Below are 14,415 nucleotides of genomic sequence, written 5' to 3'. Positions count from 1 at the left end.
CGTCGGGGCATCGCTGGTGCTCCGGCCCCGCCTGGCGCCGGGAGTGGTGGGGACACGGCGACCGCGTGGCTGGCGCGGCGCTGGGAGGGAGGCGCGCTCTCGGGTCTGGTCTGCGCGGGGTCGGCCCTCCCAGCACCCCCCGCGCGGCACCCCCCGCGGGCCGGGCTCAGGGCTGAGTGCCCGGGCCCTGAGCCATTCCGTCCCCTTCACTTCTCTGGAAAACGCTCAGGCTCGCCTCTGAACTTGCACTTTGGAAACCATAACTTTTCTTTAAAATGTGCTTTTTATTTTTTCCTGGAAATCTAAGGTCAGAAATTTAAGTTATTTAGCTGTTCAGGGTAAGCAGTAACTTGATTAATCCTAGAATTAGCCAGAACAGCCATCTTGCCCGCTCCCTGTAAACCCAGTCTCATCCCGGGGACTCTAAAGTCAAGGCTGGCAAAAGGCCATGCGCTGTGATTCTGTATACATGGTGCCCCCCACCCCCCAAAAAAGTGTGTACACACACTTTAATTATAAGGGCAGTGTTTATTAAAAACATTGCAGCTGTCAGCTGTTGGAGTGTACATACATTTTGGGGCGGACACCCTGTATATGGCCTTTGGAAAAGGCGAAACTGTGGAGACGAGATCAGCTCGGGAGTTGCCGGGGACGAGGGGAGGAGAGGAGGGGTTGACAGGGAAGGATCATGAGGGGACTTTTAGGGGGTGAAAATAACAAAATAAGAGTTTTCCAAACAAGATCGAAATCAAGATTGTGCCGCTGCAGAATTACCCTGCATTTCTCCCTGGTGGCACTGAGGTCCAGGTACCCAGTTGCTTATTTGGGACGGGTTAATCAAGAGAGGTCCAGTGTATAAAATGGCTAGAAAGTTTGGCTTCCTACGTCCTCATATAGCCAGGCGCCAGGAAGTAGCCCTGCCTTTTACGTTCCCATTCAGAAATTAATCCAAGAGCTCACTCCCTCACATTGTCACCTTTCAAGATTTCTTACTTGGTTGTTGCTGACAACTCAGGGAGATTCACCTCAGATCAGTGGCAGCCATCCAGAATACTTGGATCTGGCAGCCCTGTGACAAACCCTGTCGTTATTAGATCAGGCGGTAGAAACGGCCACCATCTCAGTCCTCACGCTGCATGCCCAGCCATGGGCCAGCACACAGAAATCTGGTCTGACCCAGAGCTGACCTGAACATCACTGACGGAAGAACCCTTTGCTTCCCAAACTTCACAAGTCCTTCCCTGCTGCCTGCTCCCCACGCAGCTGGTGTTATGAGACTCATTGCTTCTGCATTTCAAGAGCAATATAATTATAGTGAAAGTTATGTATTTGCCTATTTTTAAAGACCACTCCTTTGGCAGAACAGCCTGAAAGACCAGGATGCCCTCCCTTGTTGGGTGGTGCAGCGAGGCATACTTTTCTTTAATAATGCCCTCTGGAGGTATTTCAACCACTGACGTAGTGAAACGTAATCTCAAAATTGTAACATTGCCAATAACAAGTAGTATGGCAAGTACAAAGAATAGAACCATCTTATCAGTAAAACATATTATTACCAGCCCCTCAAAAGGAGCAAGCATCATATCTGATACCAACTAAATAGAAAGTTAAATAGATCTACCTTTACAGAATTCTCATCTTACGGCCACCCCGTTAGCTAGAAGGTGCTAGAATCTCTAAGGACGTATCAGAGTCTTCAGTTTCATTATAGGTTGGCTTTGTCTCAAGGAGAAGAAGGGGAAAGTAAGGGAATTTTTCCCTAAAGTTAACTACATTGGCTAGTTTTTTGTTGTTGTTAACCCTCACCTGAGGATATTTTTCCATTGTTTTGTGTGTCTTTTTTCTAGAGATAGTGAACAGGGAGACAGAGAGAGAAACATCAATGTGAGAGAGACATATTAATTGGTTGCCTCCCTCACATGCCCTGACCAGGGGTGGGGATTGAGCCTGCAGCTGAGGTATTTGCCCTTGACTGGAATCAAACCCCGGATCCTTCAGTCAGGCCAATGCTCCATCCACTGAGCCAAACCAGATAGAGCTACATTGGCTAATTTGATAAGGAATTTCAGGTAAATCAAAATCAATATTAAAAGGTCCCTTTTTAAGCACACCTTTTCCTCTTGCACGTTTCTGAATTTTTCATTACAGTTGAAACTGACTGGTAAGCTTCCTATGAGATTCAGTGTCTAAATCCAGAAGAATCTTTTTTGAAAATGAGAATTATAGGCCCTGGCTGGCTAGCTCACTTGGTTAGAGCGTCATCCCAATACACCTAGGTTACAGGGCACATATAAGAATCAACCAATGAACCCATAAAGATGTAGAACATTGATCTCTCTCACCCTCTATCTAAAAAAAAAATTCATTTAAAAACATTAACACACGGATGCTGTCATGGTCATGTCCCTTTCCCAGAGAAAGCAGGAGGGAGAGCTAACCGCCAATATTCGATCCATTAGATCCAGAAACTCCTAAGAAATCAGTGCTTTAGTTTATTAAATGGTAAACCAGCTATCAGTGAGGAAACCAAAGCTTTATGTGTCAAATTTCTTCCACCTCTCTCCCAAATAAGACCAAGTACATTTGGGAGGATGACAGGATGGAGGTCGGGAAGTCAGGCCTGGACCCTGAAGACAGGGCTGTGTTGGGGCAGACACCCCTTAAATGCTGGGCATTACATGTGACTCCACAGACCAGCCCAGTCCGTGGGCACAATCCCTCCTGTCCTCAGCCCTGGCTGTTCCCTTTGTCCTGCTGGGAGCGGGCACATGGAGCCAAACCAGAGCCCCGAGGAAGCAGGCTGCTGTCCCCTCTGTGTAGCGGCTGCCGCTTCTGCAGTGACAGGTGAAGTCCGAGTGCCCTGGCCTCTGACTTTTCTATGGAGATCTGGCAAAGCTGGGACTTCTAGGCAGTTTGCTCCTAGGAAGATGCTCTGGGCTGACCTTCCTCCCTGAGTGTGTGTGGCTTTGTCGTTACAGAAACGTCTCCACCTGTGAGGTGTCCTCCTCTCAGGCCCTCAGCTCCCCTCAGCGGTCCAAGCGCGTCAAGGAGAACACGCCGCCCCGCTGCGCCCTGGTGCACAGCAGCCCGGCCTGCAGCTCCTCTGTCACATGCGGCTGGGGCGACGGCGCCTCCAGCACCACCAGGGAGAGGCAGCGGCAGACCATTGTCATTCCAGACACCCCCAGCCCCACGGTCAGCGTCATCACCATCAGCAGCGACACGGACGAGGAGGAGGAACAGAAGCACGCTCCCACCAGGTGAGACGCGTCACCTTCAGACTCCCAGAAAGGACCAGGACAGCTCGTCGGGGCCACTTTCCATCATCAAACATGAAGGTCCCTCTCTCCTGGCCCCCAAATTGTGGTTTCGCCCCGCCCTAGAGTCCTGACGTGATTTCAGGGGACTGTCTAACAGACTTTCCATAACTGTTTAAAGCCAAAATAATTTGGAATCCCTTGGGAATTAAAAAATAGTTATGGGCCCTATTCATTTGGGAGACTTGAGACCATAAAAACCAGACACAGGATGCCAGTGTATTTCAACCCCTGTAAGCTTACAAAGCTCTGTCTGCCTCAGGCTATTGAATTTATTCCCCGTTGGTCAAAATATTTCTCCAATATCGCCTTGGCTCTCTCAGAATTCGAAATAATTGTCCAATTAATCAGAAATTTCCCTGTGTCTGATTAACCCAATCTTTCAAACTGCCAGTTGGCTCTTACCCAGGGAGCATTGCTGTTTATTCCAAGTAGTGAGAACTCATTTCACTCTCCATGCGCTCCCAGGAAGAGGGAAGAAATATTTAATACAGTACTTGCACGACTATTAGCCCTGGCGCCAGAGCCTCTTTTCCTGCCCCTCTGGCACAGTCGGTCCCCTGGCTCTCTGCACCCCACTGGCCTCAGGATCATATAGATCCCAAGCTTCATGACCCCAACCTGCTGGCTCCTCACATGAGGACTGAGGGCCAGGGAAGGGAGGCCTGCTCCCAAGCCCAGCACTGCCAGTCAGCACGCATCCCACAGCTGGATACGAAGCTTAACATCCACATATAGGCCTGAATTATTAATTTCTGATTGGACATAATGCCACTAATTAGTCATCACAAATCCTTTTGATCAGATAATAAATTCCCACACTTGAGATCATTGTGAAATGTACAGATAGGGTGATTGACGCATTCTCGCTATAGTTCTCAGTGCTTTGCTGTTTCATGGGAGGGCTGGTGTATGTCTGAGTGTCCTCTTTTCTGTTTAATGGCTCAGCCTGCTGTTCAGTGTGTCTCAAGGAATGTAACGGAGCACTTCCGGTCCTAGCATCACCCCAGGGGCCAGAGGGGCCTTGGTGTCAGGGATGCCAGGCACAGTGCTTCACTCCCCACCTGCCTACTCCAGGACTGGCCTCAGTTTCCTTTCTGATAGAGCCCCGAGTTGAGTCAGTACTCCGTTCTCCCCAGTGCCTCATGCCCCTCAGCCCCCAGCTTGAGGAGCTCAGGTGGTTCCTTTACAAAGAGAAAGGCTCTTCCCGGCCCCAGCCTGGCCCCCGGCCTGGAGCAGCCTGGCCACACATTTATAGCCTTCGGCACAAGACGGGCCCAACAGCCTCACCCAGCCCTTCGCCACAACTGGGGAAAAGCAGACGCCATTTAAAACCCTGACTATTGACGAGACTAGAATGTCATTTCTGAAGAATGAGATTTGAGTTGACACAGACTCTGGACACATAAAAATAGTCAAATTCATAGAATCAAGGAGTCGATTCTTGGTGGCCAGGGGCTGTCGGTAGGGAAATGGGGACTTGGTAATCAATGGGCATAAGTTGTATCTGAGCAAGATGAATCCAGTCTAGAGGTCTGCACAACATTGCACGATAGTCACCAATACTTAAATTTTATTAAGAGGGTAGGTCTTGTGTTAAATATCCTTATCACAATAAAACTTAAAAAATAAATAAAGTTAAGACCATGCTCTGTCACCAAAAAACAGAGAGAATGCTGGCTCTTGGTTCAAATCTGACTCTGTCCCTAACTAGCCGTGTGACCTTGAACAAGCAAGTGACCTAAGCTCTCCACATCTGAAGTTCGTGGTTCTTAAAACTAGAGTTGGAATATTCTTTCTCGCTGTGAGCGTTAGAGGAGACAACACATGGAAAGCACTTTGAACAGCAGTTGTGCCCCCAGTAAATGTTACCTGGACTGTGTAATCAGTGTCATCGTGATAGAAGAGGAGTGTTTTTCACATGTAGCATTGACTGTGGAGTCAGAGGAGTGAAGTAGTCATGGAAGGTTTATTGGTGGAGATGAGTTTTGACCCTGGTCTTGAAGGATGGAATTGACCGGGACTGGCAAATAGAAATCAGGAACGCATTCCAGGCAGGGCCCTGCAGGCAGGGGCACAGGTTTGTATCTGACCTTGCCGCAGTGTTTTCTCCACTGGGGCTGGTTTCTTTACTGCTTATCTCCTTATTTCTTTTCATCATTTTAAAATGATGAAAATCATCTATTGCCATGACAACACAATGCAATTGTGAACTCTGGTGGCTTTGTTCTTTTATTCAGAAATGATGTTCTATTAAGGCCATTAAGCAAATATTTTTCATTCTACTCTGTCTCCCTCCCTCCCTCTCTCCCTCTCTCTCTCTTCCATTAACCAATTCATAATGGGATTGATTAGCGATCAGTAATAATTAGACACTATACTAGAATGAATCCCAGTAGAATCAGTGCATACGCACCTAAAGAATCCATAGTAATAATGCATGCTCATTTTTAAGATGACTCATTTAGTAGCTTCCCATTTGTTCTCTAATCTGCATAGTATAATCAGGTAGAGCACAGATATTTCTAACAATAGGAGAGATTAAAAACAGCTATCAGGACTGACTGGTGTTGCTAAGTGGTTAGAGCTACAGCTGTGCACCAAAGGGTTGTAGGTTCGATTCCCGGTCAAGGGCACATACCTGGGTTGTGGGTTCACTCCTTACCCCCACCCTCCATTTGGGGCGAATGCTGGAGGCAACCAGTTGATGTGTCTGTCTCACATCAATGTCTCTCTCTCTCTTTCTTCCCCTCCCTTCCTTTCACTCTCTCTGAGAAGCAATGAAAAAAATATCCTCAAGTGGGGACTAACAAAAAATAAAATGAAAAAGTATCAAATTAATTCACCTCTTCCAAACCTGTCTCATGTAGATCCAGGAAGGTAAGGAATTACCCTTAGACTGTGTTGCACTTATTTGCTCATTAGGCGGAGGGGCCTCCCAGCTCCCATGAAGCTTAGAGAGGCTTTATCCCACACTCCTGGATAGGCATGGAGACACGGACAGCCAGATTCTTCAGCCTCTCTGGTGGGAAGGCTCACACCTGTTGGGTTTCCACGAGGACATGGCCCTAGCTTCTCACAGGTCACCTGGACCAAGCTGTCAGGTATTCTAGACTTGCAGAACGCCATCCCAAGTGACAGCACGCTCACTGATGCATGAAGTGTATGTTCAGACAGTTCAGTTGTCAGAAAATTCTTACTCATATTGAGCTGAAACTTCTCCACAATTTCCAAATTTGAGTGAAGACTTTGAAATATGTCCAAGGTCACACCAACATCCAGGCCACTGTCCAAGGTCACACCAGTCAGTGGGCAGCAGCTGGGAGCCAGCCCTGTCTTCATGTGGGGCCACCACCCCAGACACACTTTCAGCAGAACCCGTCTGCGTTGTGTTCGCTTTAATCACGCAGAACTGGCTCTGATGGAGCTGAGAGCAAAGGCAGGGCAGCGCCGCCTCCCAGCATCCCCCAGGAGCTGGGAGCACCGTGATTCGGTGCGGGGTGGGGTGGGGTTCCCTTTAATAGCATATTTCTACACAACAGACACCCCACAGACTGGTGGGTTTCCCTTTGCCCAGCCCCACCCACCACAGGAAACCACTACAGGTCTCCCTGGTCTTGGTCTCTTTGAAGCAGCTCGCCCTCCTCCCGGGCTCCCTCCTCCTGATGCCACAGCTCCCACGATGCCCGCTGCTCGTGACTCCTGCTCCCGACTTCAGAGGTTCGGGGGTCTTTCCTGCTGCCCCACTTTCTGGTTCTTGGGCCAGATCTCAGTGCCACACCCACCCCTTTTTGTTTCTGAATAAGCATGTAGACTTTTTAAAAATGGAGATATACCCTGTTTGGGGGCAGCATCCGGAAGGCGGTGTGGAGACATGAGGGCCACCAAAGTGGGCGCTGGGTGCGGTTCAGTCCTCGACGGGTCTCCCAACCATGGCCACTAGGTCATCCTCACGGGGTCCCTGGGGCAGCCCCTCCGCGGGAATGGCTTGCCTGCGTAGCTTCACCTTCCAGGTCCTGGCTCCAGAGCCCTGGGCACAGCCCAGCAGGATTCAGTGATTGTGGAATAAGTGCAATAAAATGTGAAATGTGGACCCTGAAAAAAAAATGGAGATATAATTCGCATACCATACAAATCACTCACTTAAAGTATATAATTCAGTGGTTTTGGAATTTTACATTAATTTTTTTAATTGTGATAAAAAAAATTGCCGTTTATGTTTAAGCACACACTTCAGTGACATTAAATACGTTCACAGTGTGTGCAGCCACAACCACTGTCTATTTCCAGAACTTTTCCATGACCCCAGGCAGACTCTGTACCCATTAAGCGGTAACTCCTGTTCCTCCCTCCCCCAGCCCCTGGTCACCTCTATTGTCTATGAATTTGCTTATTCTAGGTACTCATGTAAGTGGAATAATACAGCATCTGTCCTTCTATGTCTGGCTCATTCCACTTAGCACAATATTTCAAGGTTAATCCATACTGTAGCATGTATCAGAACTTTATTCACTTTTATGGCTGAACAGTATTCCATTACATACCACATTTTGTTTACTCATCTTTTGATGGGCACGGGTTATTTTCACCTTTAGATTATATATTTTCTCCTCTCAGCCATTAGGAATAATGCTACTATGAACATTGGCATTCAAGTATCTGTTTGAGTTCCTTTGTGTACGTGCCTGAGAGTGGAATTGCTGGTCACATGGTCACTCTTTAATTTTTTGAGGAACAAGCATATGGATTTTTTGCATTTAAACTGTTAGAAGTGGGAGGGGTAGATCTTTATTAATTAAAATGTATCTATTTTATCAAAATTAATGTGAAGAGCTATAATTGCATGTTCATTCCTCACCTTCTTTTGAGTTCTTGATGGTTATCATCGGTACAACCCATTTGATAGTTCATGATGGGAGGCTCTGTGACATCCACTCTGCTCTCCAACTGGTTACTTTAAAACTTTTACCCTTTACTTTGCCATGCTTTTGTACTGTCCCACACTATTTTAATCTCTTGTATGTTTGTGTACAGGAATTCCCTGTAGCACCTAGCATAGACCTTCTAGATACCTAACTGATGAGTTTTAATTTCCTTCATATCCAGCAAGTCTGCACCTTGGTAGAATTCACTGTGCCTAGATATGTTTTTTGCAAACCTGTTTTCACATGTTAAATGAGGTAACACAACTAATAATAATAGCAGCTAACTTTTATAGAATACCTGCTTTGTGTCGTGTACTATTTGAAGCATTTTCCTTGTATTTCCTCACTTAATTCTCCAAATAAGCCTATAATATAGCTACTGTTATTAGTTAGCCACATTTTACTGATAAGGAGACTAAAGCACTCAGAGGTTGAAAAGCTGCCTGAGGCCACACCTCCACACACCCCCACCCCCACCCCCCCCAACAAGTGCTGGTGTTAGACATCTGGCTGCAGGGCCCTGTTCTCACCCCGACACAGCTGGGAAGGGGTCCTGCTTCCCTGAACCAGGACAGTGTGCAGCCCCTAGAGGAATTATCGGGCCCAGAGTCATAGTGTCCAGAGCAGGGGCCACTCAGGTCACACGCAGTCACTGCCCAGCCCCTCCCTTCTGCCGGGCTGCCTGGGGCTCCTGAGTTGGCCCACTTCTCTGCTGCCCTTAGGAGGCAGAGAGCGACCTTGGAAAGGGGCTGGCCTGTGGCTGGCCTGTGACCTTGGCCAAGACGTCCGTGATTGTCTGTCCCCATCAGGCCTCTATAAATACCAGCTTCTCTTAGCAAATCCGTTGGAAACTGACCATCTTACTTAGGCAACGGATATTTCTCAAAAATAGATGATCAATATATAAAAATAGATGAAAACCCATTTTTGAAATCTTCACAATAAACAACAAATTTTATATGCATCATCCCACCAGCCTCTCACTGAGTTTGGAGGCAGAAAGAACTGGTTCCCAGAGTAACCACACAAACATAAATATCTCAGAAAAAGTGCTGGCCGAGAGCCATCCATTGCCAGTTCCTCCTGTCGGCGTGTTGAGTTTCAGGATGAAGAGCAGGGTCCAGAGCAGCTCCCCACTAGGCATCCCCCCGGTGGAGCCCCTCTGACCTCACCTGGACACAGTGCTGTCCCCTCCCCGATCCGAGGGCCGGGCTCCCCGAGAAGGGGACTCTCAGAGGTCCTGGGTGCGGCACCACAGCCATCCCCGCAGCACCCTCCCAGCAGAGAGGTTGCTGATGGTGTGAAGTCAGCTCCGATGGCTTTCTCAGCACGTCTGAACCGTGTGTGGGATCAGCCCCCGGAACCTCCCTTTCTCCCATCCATCTCTGCGTCCTGGCTGCTCCTGGGTGTTCCCATCCCTCCTGCCTAAGTTCACTGCCTCTCCAGGCCCCGAGCCTCGCTGTGCTCTCCCTTCCCGGCGGGGGCGTTCTCCCACACGGGCCTTGGGTGGCCTGGGGTTCTGGGCTTTGTTTGCTCAGACGTCCCTTTCTGGTGGCTCAGGGGTGTTGCCGCACCAGGGAGAGCCCAAGCCCACTCGAAGCTTCTCACTCCAAGCTTCCAGAAGCGCCTGTGGGCCCAGCTCCGGCCCTCTCTGAGGTCTTCATGTGACAGGTGACACTCGTGTGCCCTACCTCCCCGCGAGGGCCATGGAGCAGGAGTCCCATCCCCTGCCCCGGCACGAAGGGGGGCTCTTCACACGGCCGCCGGCCTGAACTGCTGGCTGGTGTCTCACCTCCCGGTTCTGATTTGCCCTGTCCCTTTCCAGCACTGTCTCCAAGCAGAGGAAAAACGTCATCAGCTGTGTCACGGTCCACGACTCTCCGTACTCCGACTCCTCCAGCAACACCAGCCCCTACTCCGTGCAGCACCGCACCGGGCACAACACCAATGCCTTCGACACCAAGGGGAGCCTGGAGAGCCACTGCACGGGGAACCCCCGGACCATCATCGTGCCCCCCCTGAAGACCCAGGCCAGCGACGTGCTGGTGGAATGTGACAGCCTGGTGCCAGGTAACTCAGGGCCCGGGCAGGCGACCTCGCTGGAGATGGCCTTGCTCTCTGCTGCTGGCAGTTTTGTTCTGTGAGAGCTGACAAGGGCCGGGTTACTGCAGATTTTGCTCCAGTCACCAAGGGAGGGTTCTGCTAGACATCACGTTGTATAAGCGGCGTTTTCATTTTTTAATTCTGTAATTAGTACCTCACTGCCTTTACAGCAGCTCTCCCTCTGATTTGGTTAATAAATCACAAACAAGAGCCACCCAGTTCCTTGTCTGCTGGTCTGGATGGACACCTGGTGTGGGGAGTCCCTGACCACGTTCTGGCATCACTCCCACCAGAAGCCCTGGGGTGGGGCTCTATGGGCAGAACCTCCCAGCCTTGCTCGGCGATGGTGAAACACCTTCCCACGTCTCAAAGGGCATGGCGAGGTGTGTGTCCCTCACACATTGCTTAATTAAAAGTATTCCCTCCAGCCCCAGCTGGTTTGGCTCGGTGGATGGAACATTGGCCCTCAGACTGAAGGGTTCCGGGTTCGATTCCGGTCAAGGGCACGTACCTCGGTTGTAAGCTCAATCCCCGGCCCTGGTCAAGGTGCATGCAGGAGGCAACCAATCAATGTCTCTCTCTCATATCAATGTTTCTCTCTCTGTCTCTCCCCCTACCTTTCTTTCTCTCTAAAAATCAATGGAAAGCCCGGCTGGTGTGGCTCTGGTTGAGCATCAACCAATGAACCAGGAAATCCCGGTTTGATTCCCAGTCAGGACACATATCTGGGTTGCAGGCTTGATCCCCACCCAGTGTGGGGCATGCAGGAGGCAGCCGATCAATACTTCTCTCTCATTATTGATGATGTTTCTATCTCTCTCCTTCTTCCTTCCTCTCTGAAATCTATAAAAATATATTTTTTAAAAATGGATAAATATCCTCAGGATTAACAATAACAAAAGTATTTCCTCCATCCTGAGAAGAAAAGCTGAGATCTTAACCTCCTAGATCAGGGGTGGGCAAACTTTTTGACTCGAGGGCCACGATGGGTTCTTAAACTGGACCGGAGGGCCGGAACAAAAGCATGGATGGAGTGTTTGTGTGAACTAATATAAATTCAAAGTAAACATCATTACATAAAAGGGTACGGTCTTTTTTTTTTTTTTTAGTTTTATTCATTTCAAACGGGCCGTATCTGGCCCGCGGGCCGTAGTTTGCCCACGGCTGTCCTAGATACAGTTAGTGCCTGACCCCAGATTCAGTAGCATCTATTCAGTGTCTCCCTGGCTCAGACTCGCCAGGAGGAGAATTTGGGGAATAAACACACACACTCGCTTTTCTGCCCCGAACTATCACCAGCCCGTCCAAGCCAGTCAGCGCTCTCACGGTGGCACCATTTAAAAGGAAAAGGACAGGAAATGCCAGAAAGCTTTTGTTTAGATGTGAGGAGCTGTTGTCCATCAGCTGTTACTCATTCATCCCGTCTGCGTCACCTTGAACCTTCCTGAGTGGTTGGCAGCTGTAAGGCCCACGAGGCCTGGGAGATCCAGGTGCTGCACCTGAGGCTGAAGAGTGGAATTTAGGATGGGGTATTTGGGGACTTGTCCAGCCCAGAGCATAGGTCCTTCTACTGCACATGGTGGGGGACAGGAGGACTTCTCTCTCCCCAAGCCCTCTTCCTGTTCAAGTCGCCAAAGGATTCCCCTAAACACCACGTATAAGCAGCGTTTTCATTTTTTAATTCTGTAATTAGTACCCAGGTGAGTATTTCAGTGAGGACTTCGGCCTGAAGCAGCACCCTCTGGCGGTGACCAAAGGAACCTATAGGCAAACAGCTCACCCAGGAGTTGGGTTGCGGGGAAACGAGTTAAGTCGGCTCGCGTGAATTGCGCGTACTCCGCGGGAGCCGTCTTAAACTCGGTTCATATAGATTTGCGGTGGAGTGCGGGAAACGTGTAAACTCGGGCCGATTGTAACTGCGTATTACCAAATATTTCATTTCAATCGAACCCATACTCAAAAGATATAGGCATTTTAACGCGCCATCTTATATTTTGGCGGGAAATTCACCCGCAACCCAAGTGCTAGGAGGCAGGGTTCCTCATACTTTGCTGCTCAGACGCCCGTCAGATGATTGTTTACAGCTGTATCCATCACACATCACCAGTTTAAGTATTTGCCACGGGTGTTATTTCTGCCGTGTTGTGTGTTGATCGTTACTTAAGTACCTTAAATGCCTTTGTCAACACCTCGAGGCTGCAGCTTGGACTCATTTAATCCATGGAGATGCTGCCCGGCTTCACCCCAGGCGGCCACACTGCCTTCGCCTCTGTAGGAAACTCTTCCCTGACCGCCATCGCGTGGCTGGACTTCATCTCGGGAGTAGACGGGTGGAGTAAGGGGTTGGCAGAGAGAAAGCTCTGGAAACCAGATTTTAAGCCTGAATAAAATAAACGCAGACAGCGCCATGTTTGTTTGGCTTTGCTCTCAGGAACTGTCCCCCAAGAGCTCTCCATTCCGGAATTATCCCGTTTGGGCGCCCCTAAGGTTTCTCACACGAGAGCCAGTGCACGATGCTAACATCCAGGAGAGTGAGGGAGTCTTTCTCCTGTAAAATGGGAGAAGTGTGCCCAGCGGTGTGGCTCAGTGGTTGAGCATCGACCTATGAACCAGGAAGTCATGGTTCGATTCCGGTCAGGTTGCGGGCTCGGTCCCCAGTTGGGGGTGTGCAGAAGGCAGCTGATCAATAATTCTCTCTCATCATTGATGTTTCTCTCTTCCCTCTCCCTTCCTCTCTGAAATCAATAAAAATATATATTTTTTAAAAATAATAAAATGGGAGACGTGTGAGAGAGAGAACCTGGGAAATGGAACCCAGTGCTGGGAAGACCTTTAGGAAAAGAAACACTTAAAAGTTGAGAATCTGGAAATTGGCTCCTTAACTCTTTACTTGCCCCCCCAAGTCCGCAGGAAGCCCTGTACATCCCAGGTTAAAGTTTGCAGCCTTAATTAACACACGTTCTTGGGATTGGAGTTGAAATCCTGAAGAAAGATTGGCCTGTCATGGAGCCAGCAGAGAGGGAAATAGTTCAGCAGGGTCCTGGTCCTGCCGTCAGAGGCCGGCTCTGCGGGGCCCGCATGACGCCTGAGGAGCTACACTAGCATGTCCATCGGCAGCCCCTGAGCACTCCCCACTGCATTCCCCCAAGGACGTGTCATGTCTGAAAAACAGAAACGGTTGCCTGAATAGCTGAGAATCTCAAGAATATGTCCAACAAACATGAGAAAAATGGAAGGTCCTTCTCAGTGAGCTGCTGGTTCTAAAGCAACCAGTGCCGCTGCCTCCAGAAGCCCCGTGGTGTCGTCTCTTATAGAGACTCCTGTTCCCTGAGGACCTGCTGCACAGTCTTCCCAGTGGCAGGCGACAGGCAGGCAGGACCTCATCCTGGTGCCTGCCCTCGTTCTCAGTACTCAGTGCCCTTGGCTGCAGAACCTCCTGGGCCGGGGAAGCCAGCAAAGCCTCCTTCCTCCTTCCTCGGCTTCCCGGGGCCCAGCTGGCCCACACCTGCCAAGGCGCACGCTGGCGGCAGCCACCCCCTGGAGCCCCAGCCGCTGACCCAGGACACAGGCCGTGTGGGTGACAGTCCATCTCCCACAGCTCGTCGTCCCTCCTGTGTTCTCAGCCACAGGATTTCTCTCCCAGCCTCTCCGGTCTCTCGGGCTAGTTAGGTTCTTTGGAAAGCAACAGTGCGAACTCTGCGAGAACGTGTTGGAGCAGTGGTTCTCAACCTTCCTGATGCCGTGACCCTTTAATACAGTTCCTCATGTTGTGGTGACCCCCAATTTCATTGTTACAAATTGAACATAATTAAAGCATAGTGATTAACCACAAAAACAACATGTAATTATATATGTGTTTTCCGATGGTCTTAGGCGACCCCTGTGAAAGGGGCGTTCGACCCCCAAAGGGGTCGCGACCCACAGGTTGAGAACCGCTGTGTTGGAGATGTGAAGCTCAGGGAAAATTCAGCAACGAGGTCCGATGTGGGGCCAGAGCCACAACTCCTGGGACCTGGGCGGTCTCACCAGGCCCGGGGCAGTGAGACTGGTTTGTGATTGGCCAGATCGGA

General features: G+C 49.7%; 1 protein-coding gene across 1 annotated transcript in view; it reads left to right on the top strand.

Annotated features, from left to right (window-relative positions):
- Positions 1–14,415, top strand: part of HIPK2 (homeodomain interacting protein kinase 2) — a 114,560-nt gene that overhangs the window by 97,084 nt on the left and 3,061 nt on the right. The window contains exons 10-11 of the mRNA XM_023764819.1: positions 2,979–3,260; positions 10,068–10,383. Coding sequence (XP_023620587.1) covers positions 2,979–3,260; positions 10,068–10,383 — 598 coding nt within the window. The remainder of the gene's footprint in view (positions 1–2,978; positions 3,261–10,067; positions 10,384–14,415) is intronic.

Source organism: Myotis lucifugus, unplaced genomic scaffold, assembly GCF_000147115.1.
Source record: "Myotis lucifugus unplaced genomic scaffold, Myoluc2.0 scaffold_351, whole genome shotgun sequence".
Classification (NCBI taxonomy): domain Eukaryota; kingdom Metazoa; phylum Chordata; class Mammalia; order Chiroptera; family Vespertilionidae; genus Myotis; species Myotis lucifugus.
This window is presented reverse-complemented; position numbering and strand designations above follow the sequence as displayed.